This window comes from Cervus canadensis, chromosome 9, assembly GCF_019320065.1.
Source record: "Cervus canadensis isolate Bull #8, Minnesota chromosome 9, ASM1932006v1, whole genome shotgun sequence".
Classification (NCBI taxonomy): Eukaryota; Metazoa; Chordata; class Mammalia; order Artiodactyla; family Cervidae; genus Cervus; species Cervus canadensis.
In genome coordinates, this window is record NC_057394.1 from 39408335 (window position 1) to 39422508 (window position 14174).

General features: G+C 39.8%; 1 protein-coding gene across 5 annotated transcripts in view; it reads right to left on the reverse strand.

Annotated features, from left to right (window-relative positions):
* The window catches only part of PIBF1 (progesterone immunomodulatory binding factor 1), a 223084-nt gene extending 208959 nt beyond the window's left edge, over window positions 1-14125 (reverse strand). The window contains exons 1-3 of one of the 5 annotated variants that reach the window (XM_043477698.1): window positions 13905-14125; window positions 12501-12807; window positions 3765-3865 (exon numbers count right to left, since the gene is read on the reverse strand). In XM_043477698.1, coding sequence (XP_043333633.1) covers window positions 3765-3865; window positions 12501-12752 — 353 coding nt within the window. In that variant the 5' untranslated portion in view covers window positions 12753-12807; window positions 13905-14125. Of the gene's footprint in view, window positions 1-3764; window positions 3866-12500 lie in introns of all 5 variants that reach the window. The other 4 variants (XM_043477700.1, XM_043477699.1, XM_043477701.1 and 1 more) reach the window with 4 other exon arrangements.
* Between the last annotated feature and the right edge of the window lie 49 nt (window positions 14126-14174).

The following is a 14174-nucleotide window of genomic DNA, read 5'->3' on the forward strand; positions in this document are numbered from 1 at the left end:
TAGCCTCCTAACTGCCCTCCCCACTTCATTTAATTTGATCAATGTCTAAAGAGCTAGAATAGAAGCCCTATTATCCAGTGCAGTGGTTTTCAAAGTGTTATCCACAAGCCAGTAGCAGCGCTCACATCATCTGGGAAGTTGGAAGAAATGCAAATTCTCAGGGCCCAATGCAAGTCAGAATCCCAGAGTGTGCCCAACAGTCTTTTCCCACAAGCCCTCCAGGTGGCTCTGATGCATGGTCAAATTTGAGAACCACACTCATCTAATGCGATAGTGGCTGATAACTGATCAGATAATTTTTTAATACATCAGTTAAATAGTAAAATCTTACAAACGGGAAAGATGCCTCCTTTTACATTTACCTCTAATTAAAATACAGAAATAAACATTCATCTGAAACATTTTTCCCCCAGGGTCTAGATTTTTTGTCATGTGGAGATGTGCCTTGTTTATCTGTCAATCATTTCTCACGATTTCCAAGTTCAATTTCTTTACAATGGTAGGAGGCCTTTTAAAAAGACACTTGAGAAGAAATCTGAGCATATTTTTTATAGATTTGATTTCTACCCCTAATCTCTAAACATGTCTTGCTTACACTTACTTGACGATCTTTTGGTCACTCACTTTTATTGAGTCATTCCAAAGAATTCATTATAATTTGCAAAGAACTGTACATGCCTTTGTATTCATTTTAAAATGTAATTTTAATTAAGTTATAGAAGTATAGTAAGCACAACTGGCATAGGTATATTTGAGAACAATACAAGGAACTTTGGATAAGGGCACAACTGAGCTGGAGAAAGTAGGCAGGCAAACAGAAGGTACTTCAGCCCAAAAGAATCCAAAGGTCCACAGAATATATTAATACTTTCTACAAAGCAAATGAAGAAAGGTTAAGACAGTTGGTTCAGTACAGTTCAGTCACTCAGTCGTGTCCAACTCTTTGTGACCCCATGGACTGCAGCACGTTAGGCTTCCCTGTCCATCACCAACTCCCAGAACTTGCTCAAACTCACGTCCATCGAACTGGTGATGCCATCCAACCATCTCATCCTGTCATCCCATTCTCCTCCTGCCTTCAATATTTCCCAGCATCAGGGTCCTTTCCAATGAGTCACTTCTTTGGGGGCCAAAGTATTGGAGTTTCAGCTTCAGCATCAGTTCTTGCAATGAATAGTCAGGACCGATTTCCTTTAGGATAGACTGGTTGGATCTCCTTGCAGTCCACGGGACTCGCAGAGTCTTCTCCAATACCACAGTTTAAAAGTGTCAATTCTTTGGCACTCAGCTTTCTTTATAGTCCAACTCTCACATCCATACATGACTACTGGAAAAACCATAGCTCTCACTAGACAGACCTTTGTTGGCAAACTAATGCCTCTGCTTTTTAATATGCTGTCTAGGTGGGTCATAGCTTTTCTTCCAAGGAGCAAGCGTCTTTTAATTTCATGGTTGCAGTCACTGTCCACAGTGATTTTACAGCCCAAGAAAATACAATCTCTCACTGTTTCCATTGTTTCCCCATCTATCTGCTAATAAAGTGATGGGACCGGATGCCATAATCTCAGCATTTTGAATCTTGAGTTTTAACCCAGGTTTTTCACTCTCTTCTTTCCCTTTCATCAAGAGGCTCTTCAGTTCCTCTTTCTGACATAAGGGTAGTGCCATCTGCATATGTGAGGTTATTGATACTTCTCCCGGCAATCTTGACTCCAACTTGCACTTCACCCAGTCCAGCATTTCTCATGACATACTCTGCATATAAGTTAAATAAGCAGGGTGACAATATACAGCCTTGACGTACTCCTTTCCTGATTTGGAAACAGTCCGTTGTTTCGTGTCCAGTTCTAACTATTGCTTCTTGACTTGCATACAGATTTCTCAAGAGGCAGGTAAGGTGGTCTAGTATTCCCATCTCTTTAAGAATCATTCACAGTTTATTGTGATCCACACAGTCAAAGGCTTTGGCATAGTCAATAAAGCAGAAGTGGACATTTTTTCTGGAACTTTCTTGCTTTTTTGATGATCCAGCAGATGTTGGCAATTTGATCTCTGGTTCCTCTGCCTTTTCTAAAACCAGCTTGAACATCTGGAAATTCACAGTTCACATACTGTTGAAGCCTGGCTTGGAGAATTTTGAGCATTACTTTGCTAGCATGTGAGATGAGTGCAAATGTGTGGTAGTTTGAACAGTCTTTGGCATTGCCCTTCTTTGGGATTGGAATGAAAACTGACCTTTTCCGGTCCTGTTGCCACTGCTGTATTTTCTAAATTTGCTGGCATATTGAGTGCAGCATTTCAACAGCATCATCTTTTAGGATTTGAAATAGTTCAACTGGAATTCCATCACCTACACTAGTTCATACTGATGCTTCCTAAGGCCCACTTGGCTTTGCATTCCAGGATGTCTGGCTCTAGGTGGGTGATCTGGGTTATCGTGGGTCATGAAGATATTTTTGTATAGTTCTCTTTTTCTTGCCACCTCTTCTTAATATCTTCTGCTTCTGTTAGGTCCATACTATTTCTGTCCTTTATTGAGCCCATCTTTGCATGAAGTGTTCCCTTGATATCTCTAATTTTTTTGAAGAGACCTCTAGTCTTTCCCATTCTGTTGTTTTCCACTATTTCTTTGCACTGATCACTGAGGAATGCTTTCTTATCTCTCTTTGCTATTCTTTGGAACTCTCCATTCAAATGGGTACACCTTAGCTTTCCCCTCTGCCTTCAATTTCTCTTCTAGAGTCCAAAGTGTAGTACTTGAGTGCAATCTCAAAAATGACAGAATGATCCCCATTCGTTTCCGAGGCACACCATTCAATATCACAGTAATCCAAGTCTATGCCCCAACCACTAATGCTGAAGAAGCTGAATGGTTCTTTGAACACCTAGAAGACTTTCTAGAGCTAACTCCCAAAAAAGATGTCCTTTTCATTATAGGGGACTGGAATGTAAAAGTAGGAAGTCAAGAGATATCTGGAGCTAACAGACAAGTTTGGCCTTGGAGTACAAAATGAAGCAGGGCAAAGGCTAACAGAGTTTTGCCAAGAAAACACACTGATCATAGCAAACACCCTTTTCCAACAACACAAGAGAAGACTCGAGACATGGACATCACCAGATGGCCAATACAGAAATCAGACTGATTATATTCTTTGCAGCCAAAGATGGAGAAGCTCTATACAGTCAGCAAAAATAAGACCAGGAGCTGACTGTGGCTCAGATCATGAACTCCTTACTGCCAAATTCAGACATAAATTGAAGAAAGTGGAGAAAACCACTAGCCCATTCAGGTATGACCTAAATCAAATCCCTTATGATTATACAGTGGAAGTGACAAATAGATTCAAGGGAATAGATCTGATAGACAGAGTGCCTGAAGAACTATGGACAGAGGTTCGTGACATTGTACAGGAGGCAGTGGATCAAGACTATCCCTAAGAAGAGGAAATGCAAAAAGGCAAAAGGGTTATCTGAGGAGGTCTTACAAACAGCTGAGAAAAAAAGAAAGTTAAGTGGTGATAAGTTTAGAGTGCTTCCATTTTCATGTATGGTTCACTTATATCTGCAGTATTTATTGAATGAATATCAAATTCTGGCTTTCTGTATTTTTGTGTATTATATCAAGTAGTTTTTTCTTAGTCTGGATGTAAAAATGATTACTGTCTTTAAGATTTCTCTATTTTAGCTCATAATCACATGCATGAATAGGTAATGACATTATTTTTAACTGCTAAATAGGTATTGTTGCTTTTTAAAACTTTTACCTGGCATCCTTTTGTTGAAAAGTCAATTGGTTGTCTAATCTCAGGGCTAGTAGCTGCTTCTGGTGAAGTGCATCATTAAGTTTCTCCTCCAATTCTTCAATCTTAATCAAGAGAAAAAGATAAATAACAAGGTCAATTTGCGAATCTAATAAAACTTTGTTCATACAAATGGTTGTTAAACTATGCTTTGAATCTGCTGCCTCATAAATCATTTTTTACCAGGCTGTCATTAGGATTATTTTCCCCTTAATCTAATCTCACTGAAAAACTCTTTGACAACTGGGGTTTATATGCTGGTGCCTTGCCCAGGTAATTTTTTCCTGGCTAGACTCTGCATATATTGTAGATCCATATTATCTGACTGCTACATGTCTTCAATTGACTACTACATGGGTGATGCCACAAATGTCCAAAATGAACCTAGTAACCCACCTCACCGAATCTTATATTCTTTACATCTCCTTGGTCTCCAAAGCAAAAAAAATCTCAGTCACATTTGATACATCTCTCCCATTGCTTATCCTGATCAGAAATCACTGTTTTTTTATTGTTGAGTTTATTCCATAAAAAGGTGTCACAACTACACCATCCTCTTTAACATCCAATGACAAGTCTTCAGTTAGATTCCTGCCATATCTTACCTAGATTACGCCAGTGGTTTCCTACTCTTTCCCTGCCTTCAGCTTTGCAAATCTCCAAAACTATCTTCCTTTACCTTTTCTTTTAAAAATGCTATCAAAAATGTATTTCCCAGTGTTAAATCCTTCAGAGGATCCTGTCTTCAGAATTAATTCCAAACTTCATGGCACTCTGAAAGTGAAAAGTGAAAGTGAAGTCGCTCAGTCGTGTCCGACTCTTTGCGACCCCAGGGACTGTAGCCTACCAGGCTCCTCCGTCCATGGGATTCTCCAGGCAAGAGTACTGGAGTGGGTTACCATTTCCACTACTCTTTTTTTCTTTTTGAATTTATTATTTATTTAATTCTGGCTGTGCTGGGTCTTCATTGCAGCATGTGGGCTCTCTCTAGTCGTGGAGAGCAGGGGCTACTCTTCACTGTAGTGTGTGGGCTTCTGGCTGTGGTGGCTTCTCTTGCTGCGGAGCATGGGCTTTAGGGTGTTAAGGTCTTCAGTAGCGGGGCTCAGTAGTCCTGGCTCTTGGGGCTTAGTTGCTCCATGGTATGTGGGATCCTGGACCAGGGATTGAACCCGTATCTCCTTCATTGCCAGGTGGCCTCTTATCCACTGTACCACTAGGGAAGTCCCTTCACTACTCCTTCTGCATCTGGCCCTTGCCAACCATGCCTGTGGGCACTAGCTTAAAAGAAAACTCTATTCTTGCCAAAATAAATGCTTGCCATTCCTCAAATATGTTATGCTCTCTCTTAAGTCTCCATACACCTGAGCTGACTCTTTGTCCATTTAAAAAATTCTTTACTCTCTCCCTTTCAACCCAGGCAAATTTTGTTCACCCTTTAAAATATGCAGATTAACATAAGTCAGTCCTTAATAAAACTTTCATATGGTTTTTGTCCCACACTGTTCCAATAACAATACTTGTTCAGGTTATGAATCCCCCCCCCCATGATGCCCAGTCCAATGGTTATTTCTGGATATTTATCTTACATGATAGCATGATTTGGCAGAGTTGACCACTCCATCCTCTTTCACCTTATGTGATAGACTCCTTTTGGTTTTCTTCCTTAGCTCACAGGACCCTCTCAAGCTTCTCAGGTTCCTATGATGGATTTTTTTTCCTCTACCCTATTTCTAATGTTTGACTACCCCTTGGCTTGGTTTGGGGTCCTCTATTCTCCCCAGGTGATGTCATCCAATAACAAAGCTTTATGTGGTACTTACATGCCTGCAACTCAGGAGACCTGGGTTCGATCCCTACGTCAGGAAGATCTGGAGAAGGGAATGGCACCCCACTCCAGTATTCTTGCCTAGAGAATCCTATGGACAGAGGAGCCTGGAAGCTGCAGTCCAAGGGGTCACAAAGAGTCACTGAGCAACTAACATTTTCACACGCTGATGTATATTACAAATAAACACATACACACACACACATATCTACCTACCTCCAGTCATAGACTTTCCTCTAAAGTCAAAGTGACAGTTTCATCTGGGAGTCCAGTTGGCATTTAAAGTTTAATGTGTTCAAAACAGAACTTATATTTTACCTCCTACATCAGTTTTCTTCCAGCTTTCTATTTCTCAATAAATGGCTCCAGAAGATGAAGCCAAAAACGTGGAGTCTTACACAAGGCAATTATCTAGTACTGTCTTCCTCTTCCACCTTATCTGCTTTTAGTCTATTGCTTCAGTGATATTTTGAAAACAGAAATCAGGACATATAAGTCCAATTGCCTAAACTCTTCAAATGGCTTCTCTAACACACAATTGAAAGCAAGAGTTAACATATCAAATTGATGGGCCAAATCCCGCCCATGTCCTGTTCCTACATAGCCCACAAGCTAGGAACAGGTTTTACATTTATGAAGTTGTTAAGAGACCAAAAAAAATAAAAAGAAAAAAAAAGAAGGAAGAATATGTAATAGACCATATGCAAGCTGGAAAGCCTAAAATAGTTACTGTCTTGCCCAGGTCTTCACAGAGAAAAGTTTGCTGACTTCCTATCTAAAGCAGAAAATTCCCACTGCTAAGCAATGCTATATCACATGACCTTGAAGACCGCTTATTTAATTGTTGTTTGATGATGTCTCTCACTTAAATATGATCTCCATAAAAAAGGGACTCTTGTCATATTCACTGCTGTATTCCTGGCCACATGTCTCAATACATGTCTTAAATCAACAAATGATGACCACATTCCTCATAACTACCATTCTTCAAATCAAGAAGACTGTTATCACAGGGAGTGAAACTTCTACTTTTTTCAGGGTGAGAACTTTAACAATTTCAACTGACTTCTAGATTTAAGTCCCTCGACTCAGAGACAGTCAAGCTTCCAGCACTTCCCAAGCAATGAGGAACCCAGGGACCATTAATGAGAGATAAACAAAAAGAGATTTTAGCATTTAAAAACTGACAGGCGAGAAGAGTGAGGAGGAGAGGAATAAGGAAGTGGAGTAAGCCAGGAGATTTCGGCAGCAATAAGTGTGCATAGAAGTGCAATGAAGAGTCCTCTAAGACCAAGAAGCCTGGCCTGAGCAACTCTCCTTCCAGGGCTCTCAGTCAGCAAGCAGCTGAGTGGGGAGTGGGAATCAATGCTTGTGAAGTTTCCTGTGAACATTCTGCTTGGGTTTTTAAAGATTGGGAAATCAAAGCAACATGAGTCCTAGTAATAAACTGTACCATTAGTTTTGAAAAGTATTAAAAAGCAGAGACAACACTTTGCTGACAAAGATCCATCTAGTCAAAGCTATGGTCTTTCCAGTAGTCACGTACGGATGTGAGAGTTGGACCATAAAGGCTGAGCGCTGAAGAATTGATGCTTTCAAAATCGGTGTCAGAGAAGACTCTTCAGAGTGCCTTGGACAGCAAGAAGATCAAATCAGTCAATCTTAAAGAAAATCGGCCCTGAATATTCACTGGAAGGACTGATGCTGAAGCTCCAATACTTTGGCCACCTGATGAGAAAAGCCGACTCACTGGAAAAGACCCTGATGCTGGGAAAGATTGGGGGCAGGAAGAGAAGCAGGTGACAGGGGATGAGATGGTTAGATGGCATCACTGATACAATGGACATGGGTTTGAGCAAACTCTGGAAGACAGTGAACGACGGGGAAGCCTGGTGTGCTGCAGTCCATGGGGTCACAAAGAGTGAGACACGACTGGGCAACTGAACAACAGCATACCACTAGTAATAAGCTGTGATAAACATAAGCACTATATTGTTCCCATGTTGGTGTGGAGAGATGTTAGATTATACAGATTCACTTATTTCTGAACTAAGACCTTGAGGAGAGGAAAAAACTGTTACTTGTCTCTCTTTCTCAAGTAACTCTGATTTTTATTAAAAGCAACATGTCCAGTTAAAAATTTACACTTCCCAGCTTCCTTCTCCTGGCACCTACATGTAGTGTAGTCAATCAAGGTCACCAGCTTTAGCTCTAGGAAAGCTCTTTAAAGAACAAGTTCATTTGGTATATGCTGCATTTTTCCATCACCCTTCTCCTTATTTCTGCCTAGAACATGGACACAACAGTGGAGGCAGATCAGCCATCTGTGATTTTGAGGTGAAAAACATATGCTATTTTTACAGCCACCCAGAAGATTAAAAGGAGCCTGGGTTTCTAATCATATCAATGGTAAATACCAGGTCTAAACTGCCTATATTCAGAATTCTGTTATACCAGAGAAACAAAATCCTTATCCTGCTTAAGCTTTGGTTTCCACACTTTTGTGACTGGCAACCAATGTTTTTCAAGTTTCTCATACAAGAGCTGAACACTGGACAGCTGGTTCAATCTTTTTCCATAGAAGACATAACTATAATATTCAAGACACTCGATCATTCAGGACTACTTGAAAGCTTCTGATGACAGGAACCGCAATAACTTAAAATCAGGCCATTTAAATGTTAATAGCAACAAGTTAAATTCAGCAGAAACCTACCCTCCCTGTGATTTCCAACCATTTTCATGGCACTACAGTCTCTGGAGGAAAATTCATTTTTTTCAGTGCTGAACGTGACATTTTCACCTTCATATACATGATGTTCAATGCATCGGTAAGCTCTGGAGAACGAATGAGTGGCTAAAAATACTGTTCCTTCATCAAACTCAGACTCACACATCTTCACACTTTTCATCTTTGCAGCCAGAATGCATCTTACCAACTACATCACATAACAGTTTAATCTGGCAGTGTTTAACCTTAGCAGTACACGTAATGGTCCGCTTTATAATCCAGGTGCCCTGGATTTGACAAATTAAAGACTAATTCTTCTACCTTATAATACTTCTTCCCAAGCATGCGTGCTAAGTCGCTTCAGTCGTGTCTGACTCTTTGCAGCCCTATGAACTATAACCCGCCAGGCTCCTCTGTCCATGGTGAGTCTCACTTCTTCCCATATTTGACAGCAAATATATTACCCCTAAGGGGTCTCCAAACAGGACAACTCTAGTGCTTGCATACAAAAAAAAAAAAAACAGGAATGTAGAGTAGGCAGCTACCCTGGAGAGGAATTTGGAAATACACTTAAATGAAGTAGACATATACCCTGCAGCCAGAAATTCCACTCCTGAGTATATGTGTCAATGTGTTCAGTCACTCAGTCATGGCCGACTCTTTGCAATCCCATGGACTGTAGCCTGCCAGGTTCCTCTGCCCATGGAATTTTCCAGGCAAGAATACTGGAGTGGGTTGCCATTTTCTTCTCCAATATATGTCAAAGAATTGCTCAAAGCAGGTCTGGAAGAGAAATGTCTAAAGAAGGCCATACCACATGTGGTGGCAAGGATTTGGAGGCAACCTGCAGGCCAGCACTGCGGGAGGGGGTGAACAGATGGGTAGACACCAGAACGGTGTGGCTGCTGGAAGCAAAGGACTACATGTACATGTAGTCACATGAAGGATTTTAAAAACAGCACTGAGTTGAAAGGAAAAACTATAAACGAAATAAAATCTAAAACAAAACATGTCGTTTAGATTTATGTAAAGGAAAAAATCAGAAAAATACTCATTTTCAAGATAAATGTTTATAACAACTCCAATTGGAGTACAACCTTTAAAAATTATGAGATGCCCCCCTGGTGGTCCAGTGGTTAAGAATCCACCTGCCAATACAGGGTACACAGGTTTGATCCCTGGTCCGGAAAGATCCTACATGCTGTGGGACAATTAAGCCTGTGTGCCACAACTACCGAGCCCATGCTCGTAACTGCTGAGACCTGCAAGTCCCAGAGCCCATGCTCTGCAACAAGAGCAGCCACCACAGTGAGAAGCCCACGCGCTGCAACTAGAGCGCAGTCCCCATCAGCCACAACCGGAGAAACCATGTGAGCAGTTTAAAGATTCCGCACAGCTGAATTTATTTATTTATTAATTTAAATTAATCAATTTATTGATTGATTTTATTTATAAATCAATAATTTGAAAAATAAAAATTGTGAAACACTATGTTGTACACTTGAAACATATAATACTATAAATCAACTATATACCTCAAGAAAAAAAAATTTTTAAAGAATAAGTGTTAAAAGGTAAAGGCAAACATAAAGAGGAGGAGGAAGGGAAATGAATGACAGGAATAAAAGAATAAACATACAAAGAAGTTATCTTGCAAGGATCAATGATGATTATGTATCATAAACTCAGGAATATGACTAATTTAATCTTCTACATTTTCAGCCCAACCAGAAAACCATCACAATAAAAAATTATATAAAGCACCATGGGATACAGTGTAATAATAATAATAATATAGTGTTGAGCAAGTATAACTACCCCTATTACTTATTGTACAAGGGTCAGACATGACTGAACACACACTCCATCATAGCCATCTAAGAGTTTATGTGCATTGATTAATCTTCCTAACAACTCCATGAAGTACAAAACATGATTATTATTTTAAAGGAAATCAGGGAACAAAAAACTTAAGGAATCTGTCCAAGGTAACTGTAAGGGCTGGGATTCAAATTCAAACTGTGTTTATCTAGGACTGTAGCTCTAATTTGTTATACTTGGAAGCGTCTCAAGAATAAGCCACCATTCCAATAATGTAAACATCACACTTTAAAAAGAGAAACCATTGACAACTGAGCACCATGCAAGTTGAAAATGAGCAATTTAAAAAGTAGCCAAACAAAATGCAATTTTGAATGTGGTATACAGCTTGCATTTAATAGAATACTTAGGGCTTCCTTGGTGGTCCAGTGGTTAAGAACCCTTTTTGTAAAGCAAAGGACCCCAGTCTGATCCCTGGTCTATGAAGACCCCACATGCAACGGGGCAACAGAGCTCGTGTGCCCCAATTAGTGAGACAGCCCCCTGGCCACAACTACTGAAGCCTACGCACCCGAGTTCGTGCTCTGCTACAAGAGTAGCCACAGCAATGAGACATCCTCTCACCACAACTAGAGAGTGGCCCCCCACTCATCGCACACAGCAAGAGATGCCCAGCACAACCAAAAAATAAATGAATAAGTATTTTAAAAAACAGATTATTTGTTGACTGACTGGGCAAAAGAATGGAGACCTACCTTGGGGTTCTTCAATGAGTTCCAGTGAAGGAGGTCTTAAGGGTAGAGATACACAAGCCAGTATCACCATGGGAATCCATTTGAGGAGTCAAAATATGACTCAAGGAAAAGAAATGGAAGCCACTGGATACACTGATAAAATATCAAGTGACCTAGTCTTGGTCGGTGACACCACAGAGAACCTAAAAGGAAGTCTTAGGAGACTGGCTTGGATGGAATACAGGCTTTAGCCTGTTTGGTGTTAATCCCACCTGGCTCCATCACTTCTATGTGAATGGCTTTGGTAAGCTATTAACCAGTTGTGGTTCCATTTTTTTCAAGAGCAAATGGGGTTCAGTTACTCATATAAGACACAGCCAAGCACATGCTAGGTGCCAGAGACAGTTCTAAGCATTGAAGCTACAACAGGGACTACAAAGAACTCCCCCGTTCCTGTCCTCAGGAACCTTACATTCTATTAAGAGAGACAAATAGCCAACAAACAAGGCAAGTATACTATGAATGCGTATAAGGTACAGAAAATAAACAGAGTGAAAACAATGATAATGTTACTTTAGTCAATAACCACAACAATAACTATACTTACTGTGTACTTAATAAAATATCCATCTAACTTATTCTACTGGTTCATTTAATTTGATGGATCAGAGAAGATACCCTAAAAGCACCTGTACCTCAAACAGTTGTATGGCTCAAATGAGATAATACATGAAAAGCTCACAGAGTGGAGTCTGGCACAGAATAGGCACTTGATAAACATTAACTATTAATGTTTTTTAAAAATGTACCTAAATGATCTCTTTACATCATCAAGACCTTGGGGTTTAGGACATTTCATTTTCCTAGAGAGGTGTGGTCAAGAAATTTTTCTAGCAGCATGATCCCTATACATAGGCAAGAACTATCCAAGCCTGACTTAACAGAGAAAAGATAAGATGTAACTGAAACAAAATGGGAGGGGAGGAGATAGGTAGAGCTGGAAGTCAAGAACAAAGATGGAGGGTTTACCATCTTTCATATCTCTTCTCTGTGGAAAGAGAAGACTTTCTCAGAAGACAGAGTAGTAAAACTTAAGAAGAGTCTCCTATCTTTCTGAAATCACTGTAAATTTTTTTTAATCACTAGTGACAACTTTACCAGGTCTTACATAAAATACTCTTAACTATAAAAAAAACCACAAAAGGCAGAAAAACAAGGACTGAGGCATTCCTTCTTATTTGGCAGATAACTTATTAAAGCTATGGTAACTGAATTTGCTATACTTGGTACTACAACACAGTAACTATCAAATAGCAGGATATAAAAGAAACCAAATCTCCACGGTAAAGGATTAAACAGATTCAACAATGTAATAATAATCTTGATTCTCCCTACCCAACTAGTCATATCAAAGCTAATTCTCAGTGAAGAAGAAAAACAACTTGGCTAGGAAAAAAACACTGATAATTATTTTCTCAAAATGTTAGAAGTATCAAGTTCAGATTAAATATTCATAAGTTTAATTCTTATTTATCTGCAGTTTGAAGACAACAAAGCACACAGATAACAAAATTTACACATGATCTTACCTTTGTCAGATAATCAACCTTCAAATTATCGATCATCATATTTTTCTGTGATAGCTCTATTTTCAGTAACTGAATATTATGAAGCAGTTCTTTCCGTTCAATTAGCTGCCTGGTGATTTTGATCTTGCCATCCTGCTCTTCTGATGAGGAAATATCATCCGTAGGAATTGTTGTTTCTAAACTAATATCTTCAGATTCCAGGGAGTTAGAGATGTTCATTTTTTTTGATGCCTTGCTAACTTTTCGAGACATTTTAAATTATTATGGGTCACTTTTCGTTTCCAATTCTATTTCAGTTTTCTGTAGACTAAAAAATATTGATTTAAATATATTCAAACATTCTTTGTGGAAAGCAGCAAGTTTATCAAAGAGATACTAAGGATTCCCTAAGAAATTATTAGGCAAATGGGCGGACCCCCAAATCTAAGACAGATTGGTAAATTATTGCTCAAATCAAACATATTAAATCAGTCATTAAATCCTATTACGAACCCACACTTTTGATAAGTAAAAACTCAGTTCCTGGGGGCAGGTCTCTTACTTGGGTGTAAAGAAAGAAATAAACAATAAAGCCTTAAATCGCTAGCATCCAAGAATGCTACTCATAAAAGTTACACATGTTGTAAGATAAAGAAGTTACTTCAGAGCTGGTCAGGGAAAGGTTATACAGAGGGAGAATTTAGAATCTTGACGGATTTGGAGAGGAGTAATAAAAAATGAAAAGCATGCAGGTATGAAGGTATAAAGGTGATGAAACAGTAAAACAACCTCAGGAGATAATGGTACTCAGGCTGGGCCAAACCTATGAGAAAGTGAGCAGTGACTCCTCACCCCCAACCCCCCACCCAAACAGAAATACACAGGATAGTCCTTTATGCATAATCAACACTGTGGAGGTCCTTGAATATTTCAATATGTTCTGAATTTATTCTACAGGTAAAGCTGCATCACTTAAGTTTTTTTAAAACCGGAAGCTGAGATAAAACACATTTTTATAGGCTTGCAGATAGCAAAATTAAACAAGATGGTGAAAAATTCCTCAGTCTAAAACTCTACCCTTTCACACAAATTTCAGCAACTACCTTCCTTTAATTCTGCACAATATAATAAATTACTTATGGTATTAAAGATACTAGGGTTTTTTTGTTTTTTTTTTTTTCTTTTTAACTGAAGGATTAGGGGAAATGTGTGTAGCGGAAACCTGAGAACTCAGGATCGGCTTCCCTCATTTTTAAAGGGACAGGGGTAGGTAAGGAATGGCGAATCAAAGAAGGAAACATCACCTGGATTACAAAGGGTGAGGGACTGGCACTGCCCACACGTGTTGCGTGAAGGATAAAACCCGAATTTGGCAGCATCAGAGGATTCCTACACCAATGCGAAAACGGAGTAGCCTCGAGCTACCTGGAAAGCTTCAATTACTCCACGTTGAAGACTCGCGCAGTCGCCTCTTAGAGGAGCTAGAAGTGTCTCCAGAGGGCAGCTCGGGTTGCAGCCCCTCAACAAGGAATCACAGGTGGGAGACGGTTAGCACCGGTAACCAAGACAACCATTTCCGCGCCAGGAGGACAGAGGAGACAGCTTCCTGGCTGACGCCCACGCTGCCGGAACTCAGCGCTCCCCGGTCCACCCGGGCGCAGGAAGCAATGAATGCTGGGAGCTGGAGTCCAGAGT